The sequence below is a fragment of the Ovis canadensis genome, chromosome 3 (genome assembly GCF_042477335.2).
Source record: "Ovis canadensis isolate MfBH-ARS-UI-01 breed Bighorn chromosome 3, ARS-UI_OviCan_v2, whole genome shotgun sequence".
Taxonomy (NCBI): Eukaryota; Metazoa; Chordata; class Mammalia; order Artiodactyla; family Bovidae; genus Ovis; species Ovis canadensis.
In genome coordinates, this window is record NC_091247.1 from 219,620,208 (window position 1) to 219,634,092 (window position 13,885).

The following is a 13,885-nucleotide window of genomic DNA, read 5'->3' on the forward strand; positions in this document are numbered from 1 at the left end:
TTCTGCCATGTCTGAAATGTCCTCAATAGATACGTTTCCCCCTGGACAGATTCAGCCATTGGATAGCCAGTGGAATTTACTGAGAGAATGTTTACTGATAGTACAATTGTGTGGCCTGCTAAGCTGTTTCCTTTAGTTAAGTTTAGCCCTATTCTATGGGAACTTTTAGTCACATCATTTGAGCTTATTTCAGGAATGCGCCCCATAAAACGATGGGTGGTTAACGTTACATTTGGCAGGAAAATTCTTAAAAGTACTGGGGTCTCCTTCAGTGAAACAAATGGTTTAATCCCTTCCTTTGTGTTATCGTGGACGCTCCTCCTCTGAATTTGGAAGGTGAAGAGCCCATAACAGAGAGCAGAAGCAGGTGTCTATGCAGCCCCTTTGCCAAGACCTCAGAGACAAGAGACACCCTCTTACGAACAACATTCGTTGTTTATTACGTTAAGTAAAAGGTTATCTTTGGGGTTTTTGGTGAAGACTTGGAAAAGGTGTGCTTGTTCTTTTTATAAGCATTATTATCAGAGGAGATGTCCTACGATTAAGTAAACCACATGTCCTTGCCCAAGCTTCTGATAATCAGCTACCAGAATTTGCAAGATGAGAACCTGGCCGTCCATGTGGGCTGTTTGTCCTAGATGTTCTAAACACATTATATATAAAGCATTGCTTTTCATGTGTATGTTTCCATTTCTTTAATGAAATGCACCTGCTTTTGTTTTGAGTTTGATTTTTAACAAATTGAACTGTGGGAGATATTTGAGTGACTTTAAAGAGAGCAGAGAAGAACGTATCTTTCGTTTTAATTCAAGGCATTTCCTTAAAACAAAAAGTAGTCAGTGTGAAACCAAATTCTGTCCCTGTGTTAGGCTAGTGTTCCTTTCTTAAAATTGACTTCATCAGTGCATCTGGCTTCAATTTTTTTACCACCCCACCCCCCACCTCACTAAACATCTGAGAAATTGGCCATTAAATTCTGACATGTTGAATGATTTTAATGAAATCTTCCTCATGTGTATTTGTGCTTGGGGGTTGAGAAGGAGGAAGGAAGGGTAAGCAGTGGGGTAGAGGACGATAAAGAATTGCCGTCTTTTCACATTAAAGATGATGGATAGCGGTTAACATTAGTATCTCTCAGCGCAAGTTAAACTCTCCGGTGAGTGCCATTTACCCCAGAGGAAGTGGCTCTCAACGTTCCCCCGAGTGAGTGACCTCCACCGGCAGGACCAGGGACAGGGCGATGAGTGCATGGTGCTCTTACCTCCAGTGTCCTTCATGAAGTCTGCACTGCCCTTCCTTCTGCTGCTGAGGAAAGTTTAATGAGATCTGTCCGTATCAAGTGATCTCTTTTTATGTTACTGTATTACTGAGTCTTTTCTTTTCATTTTGAGGGAGATGTTTGCAGGGAACAAAAAATTAATTTTTAATTGCCGCTGTTCCTTTTTTCCCCCCTTTTTCCTTTGCTTTTCTTTCTGAACGTTTGATCTGAAGGCCAGGCAGTGGGGAGTAGTCTCACAGCTGGCACAAAGCTGATGTTGACAGAGCTGATGTCAAGAAGCAAAGTTCAGAGGAGGGAAGCAGGGGGGTGGGATTATGGGATTTGCCGGCGGGTCCGCCCTGTCGTCTTGTGGAATTGCCTGAGCAGAGTTACAGCTGCCACAGCTTGTGCCTAATCTTGTGTGAGTGTAGGAGGCTTGCTGTTTAAGGGTTGGAGGAATTCTTCGGTAGCGTCTCTTCTCCTTTCTCCCTCTCCCATCTCCCACCACTGCCCCCCCACCCCACCCAACTAGTCACAGAAACCTCCTCCTCCAACCCTTTCCTCTATGAGTGAAGGGGTCACACTGGAGCCCCACTAGTAAGTAGAGCTGGCATAACAGCAGGCTGCAGTGCCTAATCCAGAGACAGAGAACTGGCCTGTGTTAGTATTGATGAGCATACACCTGATCTATGGCAGCTGACATAAAATTCTACAGGTACTGCTTTCATTTGAAGTGAAAGCAGTTACTTAAAATGGTGAAGCGTGTTCCTTTACTGTCTCCACCTGGCTCTTCCCTGAGTTGTCTGTTGCGCGCAGGACACATCTTAAGTTTAGGGTGGCACGAATCAGTTCAACCATGTGAAAAGTCAGTTTGAGAGCCAGTGAATGAAAGTCTCTTTCTCTGCTTAGCTTCCCTGACCCCAGGCTGCCAGATTCACATTTTTCTTCCAGATAGCGAATGCTAAAAAGTAGATTGACTCCAAACAGGACGAATCGGCCTTCTTTTTGTGGTTTCAAATTAGATTCGTTTTTGGCTGAATTTTGTGACTTTTCCTCCTGTCTGCCTAAAGAGTAGTAGATAGACTTTATGCTGAAAATTCATGCGGGATCAGATTACAGAGGGCAATACCTAGGGGGAGTCAACAAGACTCTGAATATTTCATTCTTGTATTTTCTTTAAAAAAATGGGTCCATTCCCCAAAGGAAGGAACTTCACTGAAATGTGGAGGAAAGAGGAGCCCAGCATGCTGCAGTCCATAGGGTGGCAAAGGGTCGGACATGACTGAGTGACTGAGCAGCAACAACTTATTAATAAACCTCTATTGTATAGCTATCTAGGCATTGACCCAGTAGTTTCTTTCAGTTGAACTTTGATTGGCATATTGTTGTGTATTCCTAGAACTGAATTGTCATTGACTTAAGTTGGATTACTCTTTATTTTTTTACCATAACCACAACAGCTGTCATTAGAACTCAAGCCAATTGCAGGTGTTCTTCTAAATCTTGACAGAATGCATATTTTGCTAATCTCATATCCAGTGATATGCTGATATATAACTCAGTTTTGTGAAGTCTTCTGAATATCTGCCTTTCACATTTTTGGTATGTTTGGGTTTCATTTTAATTTATTGTTGTTTGGTTTCCATGCTAAAATAATCTCCTAAACAAAGCTATCTTTTCAGTAAGGGCTCTGCTGTCCAAACTGTTAGGTTTCTCTCAGAAGCACTTCGGATAATCTCTGTCTTCATTCTTGATTGCTTCATTAGTAATCCACTTTTCTTATGCTGGAGCCATATCCTTGGGCACCATGAAAACTGTCTTCCAAGATGGCCCCAGAGCATCCTCACCTTTTGGTTCTCAGGCCCTTGTGTAGCCTTGTGTCAGGGTCAGCCCTCGTGCATAGTAGAAAGTGTCAGAAATGACAGTGTGTGACTCCTGAAGCTGGAACAAGAGACATGGACGCCCTGCCCTCCTGGGTCACCTGCACTGAGGACTGCCAGGCGCCATGGGGAGAGGAGCCTCAGAGGCCTTTTGCCAGTGGTCATCACCAGCTTGCCCCCGTGTATGGGGAAGCAGAGGGCTGAACCCTGGCTGACATCTCAGCTGTCCCCCATCAGAGAACCTGGAGCCAGAGCTGTTGGGGTAAACTGCTCCTGACCCACAGAAACTGTGTAGACAAACAATTTGTTCTCCATTACTATAAGCTGCCAAGTGTTGTGGTAACTTGTTATAGAACAATAAATAAAAAATAAGCACTTTATATCCGAGGTATTAAAGTGATCCACCACAAGCCTGAATTCTTTTTCCTTGCAGTTCACAGTTTGGTCTTCTCTATTGGTAGAAGAGTAAGTGCTACTTGAATTTGTTAATGTTATCATTGCAGTAGTTTTCAGTCACTTGTTAGAGCTCTGGGCAGTGTTTGCCATAAGAATTCTCAGCTAGTAATTTATATTTGTGTGACAGGCCATGTTTGCGTTTCTGATAGAAATCCATATTTACCTCCCCAGAACTTCCTTCTGAGCTTGTATAGATTATCAGGGCTAGTGGTTTTGGTTGGCTAACCAAATTACTCATCCTTAGGCAGACCAGTTGCTTACATCCAGTTATCATTTGTAGTTTTCTTGTATGAGATTGAGAAAAATCTTTGCTCTATTTAATTCATTAGAGAAAAAATCTTGCTTTTCATTTCTTTTAAAAATTAGTTTGCCAACAGTATGTAGAATATAATCTGATTGATCATGCTGTTTACTTAACTTTTTCATCTAGGCTTAACTTCAGAGGGAAAGAGAATGTTTTGCTATTGGGTCTTATTACTTCAGTTCAGTCACTCAGTCATGTCCAGCTCTTTGCGACCCCATGAATTGCAGCACGCCAGGCCTCCCTGTTCATCACCATCTCCCGGAGTTCACTCAGACTCACGTCCATCGAGTCGGTGATGCCATCCAGCCATCTCATCCTTTGTCTTCCCCTTCTCCTCCTGCCCCCAATCCCTCCCAGCATCAGAGTCTTTTCCAATGAGTCAACTCTTTGCATGAGGTGGCCAAAGTACTGGAGTTTCAGCTTTAGCATCATTCCTTCCAAAAAACACCGCTTCATCAAAGCTGGCCTTGAGCCCAGTTTAGAGTGTAGTTCAAAAACAGCTTTGTGTTTTTACCTAATCAAGCCCTAGCCACCTGTCTGCCTAACACAATTTTCTTCTCTCTGTTAATGGAGAAAGTTCATCACAGATTTCTCTTGCTTAATTCACTTGACGCTTTGCTCTCAGTAACAATATACTTCTTGAGCTTCTTTACTCTTTCTTCCCTTGTCTTATTCTCTTTTGTGCCCACATCTTTCTGCCCTAGATGTACGTCTGAAGAGAAGAACATTTTATCAGCAGATAGCCCTTTTCTTGATAAATAGGCTCTCTTTGGGTTAACCAATTAGCCTCCTTCACCGAGTCTTCCATCGTTTTCCAGGACAGTCTCCGTAAGAAGGATGACAGGATTGAAGAGCTGGAAGAAGCCCTAAGAGAGAGTGTGCAGATAACCGCAGAGCGAGAGATGGTGCTGGCGCAGGAGGAGTCAGCCAGGACCAGTGCTGAGAAACAGGTCTGCAGTTTTGTGCAGTTACAGGCCGTGCTGCTGGGTGAAGGAAAGGTAAAGCCCAACCAGTGTAGTCTAGGTGAGCTGTGCATAACATGTGTTTGCAGGCTTTCAAATACGCATCATCGAGTGTAAGTATTCAGACTTAAATAAGTCATGAAATACAGTCATGAAAGAATTGATTCATGTTCCTGCAGAGGTCTCTGCTCTAAGTGTCTGGGGCTGACTTGTGTATATTGATGTGTATATTGATTGTGTACGCTGACACATACATCTGATGAGATGAAATGGAATTTGCCTGTTTGTTACCAGACTAAGCACAACTCTGCTTTTAAATGGGATGGGAACACATACACATTTCTGAGTCAGACATGATTCAAAGAGCAGGACAATTCTTTTGTAGTCTGTCTTGTCCACAGGAGCAGTTAAAAGTTGTGACAAGTTGAGGTTGATGACAGGTGTGAGGGACATTGGTGTCATGACACCTGGAGTCCCAGATCATTGTGTCTCCACCTCAAGGTGACTTGGTGAAGAATTCTGCCGCTGTCTGTTTTCTCTGTTTTTATACATCTTTTTAGAGCCTCATACCCTTACATTAAACTTTTTATTAGGAACAGTAAAGGTGGGAGGTGTGAGAGGAAGAAATAGATTTAACAAGTGAAGGCTCTCACCGCAGTTTTCTCAGTGTTGTTTCCATCTCTTTGTTGGAGAAGCATAAGTGCTAAACCAGGTGAACAGTGTTCACTGAGAGGGTAACATGACTCTTTCGGGGAGCCCTCTGCTCAGACCACACATGGCTCTTTATGAACTAGGGTAGCTCGTAGCCGGGAAGAAGGGTGCCTTGCAAAGCAGACATGTCATGGTGTCCATCAGGCAATCCCCTCATACGTTAGACACAGGCCTGTGGCTTCTCCAGTGTCAAGTGTAGAAAGACTGACATTTATTAGCAAAGTTGACGGAAAATCAGTCTTTCCAGAATGAGTTTCTTTTAGCGCCCTATTCTTAGATAAATGCCGTGGTCCACTTTCTATTTGAGTATTAATGTACTATTAAACAGATCCTGGCGTAGTGGAGAGCCTCAGAGAACAGGGTGGTGTCAGCCATTGTCCCAGGGCAAGGAGGGATTTTCTTGGATATTACCTTTTTTACATTCTTCCCTTTTCTTTTCAGAATATTCCCCCCACCCCTGGTTTGTTGTTGTTTTTCTGTCAGGATTTTTTTTCTGCTTTGGGATCATTATTTAGTGACAAGTCTTCCATACTCTGGGCTTCCCTGGAGGCTCAGAGGTTAGAGTGTCCACCTGCAATGCGGGAGACCTGGGTTCAGTCCCTGGGTCGGGAAGATCCCCTGGAGAAGGAAATGGCACCCCACTCCAGTATTCTTGCCTGGAGAATCCCATGGACAGAGGAGCCTGGTAGGCTACAGTCCACGGGGTTGCAAAGAGTCGGACACAACTGAGCGACTTCACTTTCACGTTTTCTTTCTTCCATACCAGGGGGCTTCCCTTGGGGGCTCAGATGATAAAGAATCTGCCTGCAGTGCAGGAGATGTGGGTTCAATCTCTGGGCCAGGAAGATCCCCAGGAGAAGGAAATGGCAACCCACTCTAGTATTCATGCCTGGGAAATCCCATGGACAGAGAAGCCTGGCAGGTTACAGTCCCTGGGGTTGCAAGGGTCAAACCTAACTTAGTGACTAAACAACAACTTTTCTACCAAAGATCATGTAGAAATGTTGGCGATTAGTAATAAATCACGTATAAAGACCGCTGCTGCATGTTCTTTTTTAGGCTACTGTGTGAGCTGCTTGTAATTTGCTTTCTGGGGCTGGTTGATAATTAGATCAGTTTTTTTTTTAGTTTAGAGAGAAGTTGAGCAACCTACATAGTTTCCACATCCACCTTCCTAAACCTAAGTTTCCATTTCTGTTAACATCTTGTGTTGATGTGATGCAGTTGTTAAAATTGATGGGCCAGTATTGATACTTTATTAACTAGTCCATAGGTTACATCTTGGATCACTGTCTGTGTTACACATGTTACAGGTTTTACTGAGTCCTTAATGGCATGTATCTATCATGACAGGATCCTGGAGAGTAGATTTAGTCCCTGAAAATTCCCCACGCTCCTCCTCTTCATGTCCCACTACCCCTGCCTCTTCATCTCTCCCCACCTCCCCGCTCCCTAATCTTTTTCCTATAGCCTTTCCTGACTGGATTCTTTCCTTCAGCCTCTGCACTGAAAGTTATCCCACATCTTCTTGTGGCCTGAGAGCGTATTTTGTTTTTTCTCTGGATATATTCCACCTCATGGGTGTGTCACAGTTTTCTTATTCCTTCACCTGTTGAATAACACCTTGGTTGCTTCCAGTGTTCTGCCAATTGTGAATAAAGCTGCAGTAAACATCCGTGGTTTCTGTATGGACATCAGCTTTCAACCCACCTCAGTAAATACCTGGAGGTGTGATTGCTAGATTGTAGGGAAGCCTATACTGAGCTTTGTAAGAAACTGGAAATACCTTTTGAAGTGGTTGTAAATAATTTGCTTTTACTTGCATGCCTTTTTCTCTCTCTCTTTCTTGTTTACCTTCTTCCCACCATTCTGCTCCTCACTGCCTGTCTGAAGCTGTTGAGTGAAATTCTGCATGAGGCCCGTCATTTGGGCTTTAAGTGGTTTAAGGTATGAAGACACCGCTTTTATGTCTGTTCTTCTGGGGCCACATAACCCTCCTCCACTGTCCTCTCCAGCTTTCATCATCTGTCCCTGTTTTGTTTTTTTTTTTTTTTGGTCTGTCTTCTAATCCTGCTGTTAATTTGCTTGAATGTATTAATTGTACGCACCAAAGTAATCTACAGGTGTTTGTTTGAAATATCTTAAAATGGCTTTTTTGGCTAAGGACATTCTATTGGGTTGGCCAAAAAGTTCATTTGGTTTTAAGTACAAATAAAAGGCCTGTGTTTCATTTCCACCAAGAACGGTATTAAAGAACGTATTCCCTGACAGAACAAACTTTTTGGTCAGCTACAGTGCTCAGTATCGTCCTCAGGTCCAGCATCTCTGTCTCTTGCCTCAGTTTAGCCTCTGAGAAGAAATGCCCCTCCTGATAGAAGGAGGGTCTGTGCATCTTGAACTTCTCAAGGAGCAATGGGAAATTGGGAACCGTCTCTCATTAGAATACAGAACCTTTTAAAGCGTGAGCAGAGGAAACCCATCAAAGGAAGATGATCCTTCCGCCTTCCCTGTGTTCTTCTAGGACCCCCTTACTTACCCGTGTTCCTGCTCCTTGCTGCCCTACGTGGAGACCACGCCCCACACTTAGGGAGGTGGGGCGATGATCCAGGGAAGGAAGCCCTCCCCTCACCTGTGTCAGCAGATGGAGAGGATGAAGGGACTCAGTCATCCTGAGGGGGGAACCCAGGGGGTCCTCTCACCTTCTCTTTGTTCTTTTCCACGTGATTTTCTTCTTCTGAAACTTCACCCTGCTCAACTTGCGGCAGGTTTTGTGTTTTGTTCTGTACGAACACAGAGTAAAATATTGCTCTCTTGTAAACCAGTTTCAGAGTTGCCAGGGGTAGAAGCAACGTCTACCTTCAGCAATGTTGCTGTGAAGTTAAAATTTTGGACATGGTTTTGTTTTTGTTTTTTACCACTTGAATGTTGTAAATATCTTTGCTGGTATTCTTCCAGAGTAAATTTATTTTCTGAAAGAGCACATTGCTAACTAAATGTTAAAGAATACCTCTAAAATAGCAAGACTTTTTCCTTGTCACTCAGTAAGTTGGGTTTATATCTGTTCCTAAAGTATATTTTTTAATATTTTGAGCAGTGAAAATATCTGCTCTCAATATGACTAACGTGCACGAGTTCTGAGTTTTACTTTTTTAAAAATCCCTTTGGTTTCTTTTTTTTTTTTTTTTTTTGGAGTATAATTGCTTTATAATGTTGTGATATACCGCAATACAGTCTGCTGCTGTATAGCCACGTGACTTGGCTATATGAATACATCTATCCTCTTGGACACCCCCCATCCCATCCCCATCCCATCCCATCCCCTCTCGGTTATCACAGAGCACCAAGCTGAGCTTCCTGTGCTATATAACAGCTTTTCACTAGCCATCTGTTTGACACATGGTAGTGTATATATGTCAGTACTACCTATTTTACTTTCAGAGCTCATTTTTAATAGTAATACTTTTTTTTTCAAATTTCCATTTTGCCATTGTTCAGCATATATGTTTGACATGTATGTTAAGTGTAAATTCTTGAGCTAGAAGATAATGAGGTTTTACCAATGGTTTGCTAGATATCTTTTTTATTTTTAACACGGATTTTTTAAAAAAATTTTATTTGCATATTAAAATTGTGCAGATTTTAAAAATTATTTGAACAAAAAAGTGACACCTGACTGAAGTGCGTTTCATAGCCTGTAGGACACCTTGGACCAGTGTCGTCTCCACTCCAGGTCCCCTTGTCGTCCCTTGAGGTGCTCCCTTCAGCTTGCAAGTCCTCTCCCTTCCCGGTCAGCCAGGCCGGCAGAAGGGAGAGGCAGGTGCACCTCCTTGCCAGTAGTTTTTGGTTCTTTGGTGGGAAAATGGGCAGCACAGTCACTTAAACGTGATGCAGCTTCGTTTTGTGTTGTCCTGGTGCATATGGGCAGCACAGCTGCCTCATTACAGCTCGCCTGCTTGCTTCTCCTGCTCGATTGTCACTTCTGAAGGCGGTAAATTTTTCTCTGCGGTTCTGTCTTCCTCACTCTGGTTTGTCAGGTGTGATTGCAGAGGAAGTGGACGCTGGATGCAGGCGGGTGGGGTCTGCACAGTGGCTGCTGCCAGGTGTCCTGTTTTTATTCTTGAGTTCACTTCAGTCGCTCAGTCGTGTCCAACTCTTTGCGACCCCATGAATCGCAGCACGCCAGGCCTCCCTGTCCATCACCAACTCCCGGAGTTCACTCAGACTCATGTCCATCGAGTCGGTGATGCCATCCAGCCATCTCATCCTCTGTTGTCCCCTTCTCCTCCTGCACCCAATTCCTCCCAGCATCAGAGTTTTTATTCTTAAGGATTTATTAAATCCCCTACGGCTGTGAGTCTACCCAGTCAGTTCCATAGCAGTTATTGCCGTGATGGGGCGAGCACTGTTTCACACGGACCAGGTAGCGCCATGAAGCAGGACTGGTAGCTGGGCAGCCTCGAGAAGACGGCATGGCAATGAGCCTGTGACTGGACTCCCCAGCCTTCCCATTGCCTTCTTACCTTCAGCTGCTGCCAAAACGGATAGCTCGTAATCTGGTTCTATAAACCTAATCCTGTACTGATCTGAGTATTTAGAGCAAATTATATTTTCCTCATTTATAAATTGATGGTCATGCTCAGAAAATAAAATACTTTCACTTATGCTGCCTTTTCCATAAGCATCTATTGAATACCATATATTTTTCCAGATACTGAGCATTGAAAACAAGAAGGTATGGGATACAGCCTGTGCCTCAGGAAGTCCATGTTTACTGGGAACGACTGGAGAATGGACCTGTCTTTAATCATGGTTCAGATTGCTAAGTGCCACTGGTCAGGATCTGAATAGAGGGCTTTACAAGTAGAAGAGGAAGGGCCACTCTCACCTTCTGAGAGGGACAGCGTTGTGCCCATGAAATGTGTGTGTCTTTCTAAATAAACCCAGTTTCACTTAAAAAAAAACTAGAAGCAGAAGGGCAGCATGTAATCCCGTGCAGAGAGATCCACAAAAGGCTTCCTGGAGGAGGTGGCTTATGCACGCACTCAGTCTTATTTAGTGTCAGGCAAAGAAGAGGTTTTGTTTATTTATGCATTCTAGGTTATTCTTTAGGCTTTGCTGAAGAATGTTAGCTGTATTATATGGTAGTAGAATTGTGACCACATCAGGTTTGTCTTTTCAGCCCAGTTCTCTCATCTGAGATGCAAGCGAAGTCTCCTTCATATCGGCTGTGTATCTTTACTCCAGTATTTCACTGCCATCTCAATTGGAAGCCATCCAAATTCAGAGCTCTTTGATTTCTCACCCTGCAACCAGTCTTTCCCTCAGGCTTTTTCTTCTCATCTGAGAAAGCGCTCTTATCCTACAGAACTTAGGCGCTGTTGGTGGGAGGGGAGTTGAGTCCGAGAAAGGCAGGAGTGACAGCTCAGGTGCTGAGACTCTGTGCTGTGACTCTGGTTCAGAGGCCCCTTCAGAGCTGCAGGGAAACCATCGTGCCTGGTGGCTAAGAAGTGGGCTCTCGAGCTAGACGCCTTGGCTGGAATTATGGATCCACCACTTACAGGTTGTGACCTCAGGCGAGTTGCTTTGCATCAGCTCCTTGAGCGGTCAGAGAAGGTGTGTACGTAGTGCTGGGGAGGTGCTGGCATAACGCGGTGCACGTGCCATGTGAGGAGCGGCTGTGTGTATACAGCACTTTGAGACAGGCAGTCAGTAGACCTCAGCATCCTTGACACTTCTCTTGTCTCCACCATGGCCCTTGACAGCCCTATAGGGAGGGCTGGTCCCACCAGTCCCAGGCCTCAAAGAAGTCTAGAATCCATAGACCCTACCTGGTTGATCCAGCAACAGTGATGACATGTTTAAGTAAACATTTTCATACATATGCTTCATACAAGTTTTCATCCTTGTCGCTTGAGGAAATCCTTCTCCCCTCCCCTCACCTGGCCTGGAAGTTTTAGCCTCTGCATCAGCTGAGGCTGCCACAGCCTACTAACAGGCAGGCCATGTGGTCATCATTCTGGCCACCAGATTCTTCATTCTCTGAGAGCATGTCTTAGGTCAGTGCAGGAGCGTAGTCTGTGCATAATTTTCCAATTTACTTTCAGGTTTTCCTCTTGAAGATAGTTTGGACAGCTTTAGTAAATGACTAGAAACGTATGCTGTGAAATAATGGGGAAATAGGAGATGTTATATGAATTGATGCTTTCAAACTGTGGTGCTGGAGAAGACTCTTGAGAGTCCCTTGGACAGCAAGGACAGTCTGTCCTAAAGGAGATCAACCCTGATTACTCATTGGAAGGACTGATGCTGAAGCTCCAATGCTTTGGCCACCTCTTGGGAAGAGCCTACTCATTGGAAGACTGATGCTGGGAAAGATTGAAGGCAAAAGGAGAAGGGAGCAGCAGAGGATGAGACAGATAGATAGCATCACCGATGCAATAGACATGAGTTTGAACAAACTCCAGATAGGGGTTTGTGAAGTGAAGGACAGGGAAGCCTGGCGTGCTGCAAAGAGTCAGACACAACTGAGCAGCTGAACAGCGATGTAAGAAAGTTTGGTTGTCGGCAACGTAAACTGTGCTTTTAAAGCAGTTCACTGGTTTCTGCAGACGTCATCATTTTTCATCAGTGCAAAGATTGAAGATGCTGTTGTCATGCAACATTTTATCGATAAACATATGGAAGCTACGTGTTTAACATTCAAGGGTCTAAGGAGATGTGACGGTTAAATTCGCAGCCATGATCTCTTCGCCGTGTGTAATCATTCCAGTATTTAAATTAGGCTCCTTCAAGATGCACCTAGTAAGTCTCATTGTAGAAGGTTGCTCTGGTGTCAGAGTTCGGGTCTTCTTTGTTACGGTGACTGGCTATGAAATGAGGCACTTGACAGACTGAAGTGAGACTGCTGGAAATACGTCACGTCTGCCTTCACGGTGACAGCTGGCTACAAGACAAGCCCCACCAGAGCCTCTCTGCAGTTGACAGGGGACTTCAAAGGCCACCAGTGCTGCCACTTCAAAGGAGGGTCCTGCCATCTCTGGCTGGTTGAAAGAAGCAGTTAAACGGCCGTGCCTAGCCGTAGCAGAAATCTCTGTGTTTAGACTTCTCCTTTTGATCTTCGAGAGTTGTATGAAATGCGTGTTAAGTTGAAGGAATGATACAGTCTGCAGTGATGGCAACCCAGTATTATTCTGCGTTTCAGTCTACTTATTAGTGGAAATCACCCAAATATGTTCAAATAACAGCAAGTCTCAAGACTCAAGTGTCTCAGCAAACATTCAAAAAAAGAGTTGAAACTGTTTGAATGCTGTAGTCACCTTCACAAATGCAGAATAAGTCAGATGTAAATTAAAATGAAACTCTCGGTGTGTTTTAAAAACTGTCCTTCAGTCTCTCCTTGTAATTTTTATCCCCTTTTAGTTAGAAACTAGTTCTGAATGTTGATAGTAAGAGTGAGAGACAGCAATAACCAACTTATGATCTCAAGGCTGATTTGCATGGTTTAAACTGACATTTCTCTATATTTACTAACTCTGTACTTAAAAACTTAAGTTTGTTCTATTTAAACTCTTATCCAGTTATGCTGGATACACTTTTGAAATAATTAATCTTTTTATCATTATTGAACAAGCAAGCAAGCAGAGATCTCAGTTTTAGTAAAACTTGTAATAGCAGATCAGAATCCTAACAAGCATCTTTATGATAACAAGGAAAAGGCAGCAAGGTGAAGTCTTCCAGTTATTAATAGAATGCCGTGACCTTTTGTTATTTACAGGGTTCCCCCTCTTACCATATGTATTGTAGAAGGGTTAAGCTAAGAAACCCTTAGATTCTTCCACCCTGAGCTTCTGTTTTCTTAGTTTCTTCCTACATAAAATGAATAATTTAGACTTGCCAGAAGCTTGGGCCAGTATAACTTCCTCTCTAGTTTTGCCAGATGGGGTCAGTAGACAACAGCTAAAGAAATTAGAAAGGAAAACTGAAGCCCCCAGGAAATAACCACATGTGATGGTTATGATCCCCCCCCAAAAAAAATCCCTATATTCATCAGTAATTTGTAAAATAATTCTTAAAAAGAAATTAAGAATCACTTTAATTTGTGAAGTAATTTTTTAAAAGACAACTTCCGTTTGTCTTTCTCTGTTCCTGGCTTCCTTTTAGAAACTTTCTGATAAAATAGTGCATGCTTATATTATCCTGGAACTTCAGGAAATACCTGTTTCAGAATTTCAGCTCGATTTTTTTTTTTCTTTTTGTTCAACAAAAAGACCACATCTGCATTTTCAGAAGTTAAACGAAAATAGTTACTGCAGTG

The 13,885-nt window shown here is 43.3% G+C and overlaps 1 protein-coding gene across 13 annotated transcripts in view; it reads left to right on the plus strand.

Annotated features, from left to right (window-relative positions):
- ERC1 (ELKS/RAB6-interacting/CAST family member 1) overlaps positions 1–13,885 on the plus strand; it is a 272,710-nt gene that overhangs the window by 129,645 nt on the left and 129,180 nt on the right. For 9 of the 13 annotated variants that reach the window (XR_011256198.1, XR_011256200.1, XR_011256197.1 and 6 more), the window contains one exon: positions 4,717–4,848. The exons of the other annotated variants lie outside the window; for them this stretch is intronic. Coding sequence is in view for 5 of the 9 variants with exons in the window: in XM_069585925.1 (XP_069442026.1) it covers positions 4,717–4,848 (132 nt within the window). In the remaining 4 variants the exon portion in view is untranslated. The remainder of the gene's footprint in view (positions 1–4,716; positions 4,849–13,885) is intronic. 13 annotated transcript variants of the gene reach the window in all.